The 3345-nt window shown below is 20.2% G+C and overlaps 1 protein-coding gene across 1 annotated transcript in view; it reads right to left on the reverse strand.

The window, feature by feature from the left end:
• Positions 1-3056, reverse strand: part of PGSY75_0706500 (hypothetical protein) — a gene marked incomplete at both ends in the record, with an annotated part of 5334 nt that extends 2278 nt beyond the window's left edge. Inside the window, one exon of the mRNA XM_018784934.1 lies at positions 1-3056. This exon is cut by the window's left edge and continues 2278 nt beyond it. Within this exon, the coding sequence (XP_018642435.1) occupies positions 1-3056 (3056 nt within the window).
• Positions 3057-3345: the final 289 nt, after the last annotated feature.

The raw sequence follows: 3345 nt of genomic DNA on the forward strand, positions 1-3345 counted from the left end.
ATTCTCACATTTAATTTTTTATCATTTATTGTTTTGGTTTTTAAATATTGTGCTAACGATTCAGTTTTTTTTTCATTTCTTAGGGTAATAAAAATAGTATTGTTTATATCACTTCTAATATTTAAGACATCATTTGATTGTATACCTGGACTACTTAAAACAAAACTTTTTATAGTATTAATATAATGAGAATTAATATCTCTAATAATTATAACATTTCTTCTATTATTTAAATTTAACAAAAAGTTTTTATTATCTTCATCAAACAATATTTTTATGGAACCTATTTGATCACTAGATATAATATTGTTATTCTTATTATTATTTTCTTGATTATTTAATTTTTCATTATAACTTTTTTTATTAATCTTAACAACATCATCATTATTATTATTATTATTTATAATTTCAACATCATCTTCTTTTTTATTATTACTTTGACACATATCATTATTTTCATTATCCTTCTTAACTAAGCCAACATCAGTATTATTATTATTATTATTATTATTATTATTTGTGTTATTTTCTTGGTCATTATTGTTATATATATTATTACTATCCTTATTTATTTCATCATTATTAACATTAATATCATCACTCTTTTGATTACTACATAAATTAGACCCATTATCACAAAAATAATTATCATTAATATCATTAATTTTATCATTTTGTTGTGCTAGTTTTATTTTCTCATTTATGTCTTCATTTTCGTCGTGATTAATATTTTTTTCTTCATCTTCATCAGACAGCACCTTATCATCAGCCTTTTGTTCATCCATATAAATATTTTCTTTCTCATAGTCATTACTTGATTTTTTGTTTTGATCTTTGGATATGGCATCCTCACTAGTAACATTATTATTATTATTATTATTATCAGACTCACCAAATGGATCACTACTATTATTATTATTATCAATATTATTGTTATTATTATTGTCATTATTATTGTCATTATTATTGTCATTATTATTGTCATTATTATTGTCATTATTATTGTCATTATTATTGTTATTATTATTGTCATTATTATTGTCATTATTATTGTCAGCATGCTCATTATTTGTTTTCATCTTTTCCATCTCAGATTCAGATTCTTTTTTAGGTAAATTGATACACTTAAGATCATTCAACACATTTAACAATATATTTGTATTATTATTAATGAGAGGGGATATATATGGATGCTTTGATATTATATCTATATTTAATTTTATATTATTATACATATAATATAACAAATAATCATCTGACATAATATTTTCTCTTTTAAAAATTTCCATAACTCTAGTTTTCAATTCATTATATATATTATTTGTATTCATATTTTTAAAATTTTTTTTTTTCCCTTTTTCATATAAGAATTTTTTATTCTTTCGATTTTTCATATAATCATTATATAAATTAGGTCCATTATTATAATTTGAATTATTAAAATACAAATTGTTCATATTATAATAATAATAATTTAATGGAAAATAATTATAAAAATCATTCATCATATTATAATTATAACGCACATCAAAATTATTCTCGCTATAACCTTCAGGATATAATTTTCCACCATAATAATTAGATATATCATAACATTTCTCATTTTCATCAACGTAGTAATTATTATTATATGGATAATTACATCCATAGCTAGCTAAATAATTATAATTACCATTATTATTATATATGAACAAATTATTCATTGAATCCATTACCCCTTCGCTAGGCTTAAATTCGTAATTTGTGTTGTTACTATTGATATTATTATTATTATTATTGTTGTTGTTGTTGTTGTTATTAAGATTACTATTATTACTATTATTATTATTATTATTATTATTACTATTATTATTATTATTATTATTATTATTATTATTATTGTTGTTATTATTTGGTGTGTTTTGCATTTTATAACCTTTCCCCATCTTTAAGTTATAACCCTTATTATTCTTATAGTCATATTTAAAGTTATTCTTATACATATTATTATTCACAGGGTTATTATTAAAATTATTATTGTTAGCTGCATCCATATTTTTATTATCATTCTTATTAAAGCTTCTTTTTTTATTCATATCTTTCATTGAAGATTGAAAATCTTGCATGGTCTTATCATTACTTTGTACCTCATTGTTATTATTATTATTGTTATTATTATTATTATTATTACTGTTATTATTATTATTATTATTATCATTATTATTGTCATTATTATTGATATTATTATTATTGTTGTTCTTATTCTTATTACTATTATTATTTTTCATGTGGTGATACATAAAACCACCCTTCATATTATCACTATGATGATGTGTATAATAATGGTGAGACGATGTATTCCTCCAATCATGCATGTGATTAACATTATTATAATAATTATCTCCTTTATCCGTTCTTGTCATATGTTTTTTGTCTTTAAAATTCTTCTGATGAAATGTGGATGATACTAAAACATTATTTTTATCACCTCTATATTCTTGAGAAGATATTTTTTGTTTTTCTTTTCCTTCTACTCCTTCATTTTCATTTATAGTACCAATTTTATTATTACCATCATTATTTTTAACACTACTATTACCATTTTGTCCTACCTTTTCTTCCTCATCTTGCTCTTTTTTTTTCTTCTTCTTTTTCATATTATCATCATTTGCATTTCCTAATAACATTTCATCCTCTTTTGTTAATTCGGATTTTTCATCCTGATTCTTCATTCCTTTATTGAATTTTTTCTTTTTCTTATATTTCTCATCTTCTTCTAGTTGTGATTCTACATTTAATTGTGTATCATTCTTTTTCTTCTTATTCAATTGATTATTATAATTTCCTTCATCGTTCCTTTTTTCCTCATCCTTCTTCTCGTTTTTATTTCCTCCTTCTTTCTTTTCATAATTTTCTTCGTCTACTATATTTACATTATCATAAGGCCTATTCTCATTATTTACACCTTCATTTATAGCCTCATTATTACTATTATTATTATTACTTATTATAGAATCTTTTCCAATCTTTTTTTTATTCATATTTTTATTACTGCCGCTATCTTTATTGTTACTCATTATTTTTTAATTATATTGAAAATTAAAAAAAAAAAAAAAAAAAAAAAATACACTAAGAAATAAGATATAAAAGAAAATGTATGTATTATATATATAGGTGCATATATAGATGTATGTCACCTTTAGGATTGAGAGCTTTTTAATTCTATATAAAACATATATAAAATATAAGGTATATATATGTATGTATGTAGTTTTGTTTCTTTTTTTTTTTTTTTTTTTTTTTTTTTTTTTTTTTTTTTTTTTTTTTTTTTTTTTTTTTTTTTTTTTTTTTTTTTTTTTTTTTTTT

Source organism: Plasmodium gaboni, chromosome 7, assembly GCF_001602025.1.
Source record: "Plasmodium gaboni strain SY75 chromosome 7, whole genome shotgun sequence".
Lineage (NCBI taxonomy): Eukaryota > Apicomplexa > Aconoidasida > Haemosporida > Plasmodiidae > Plasmodium > Plasmodium gaboni.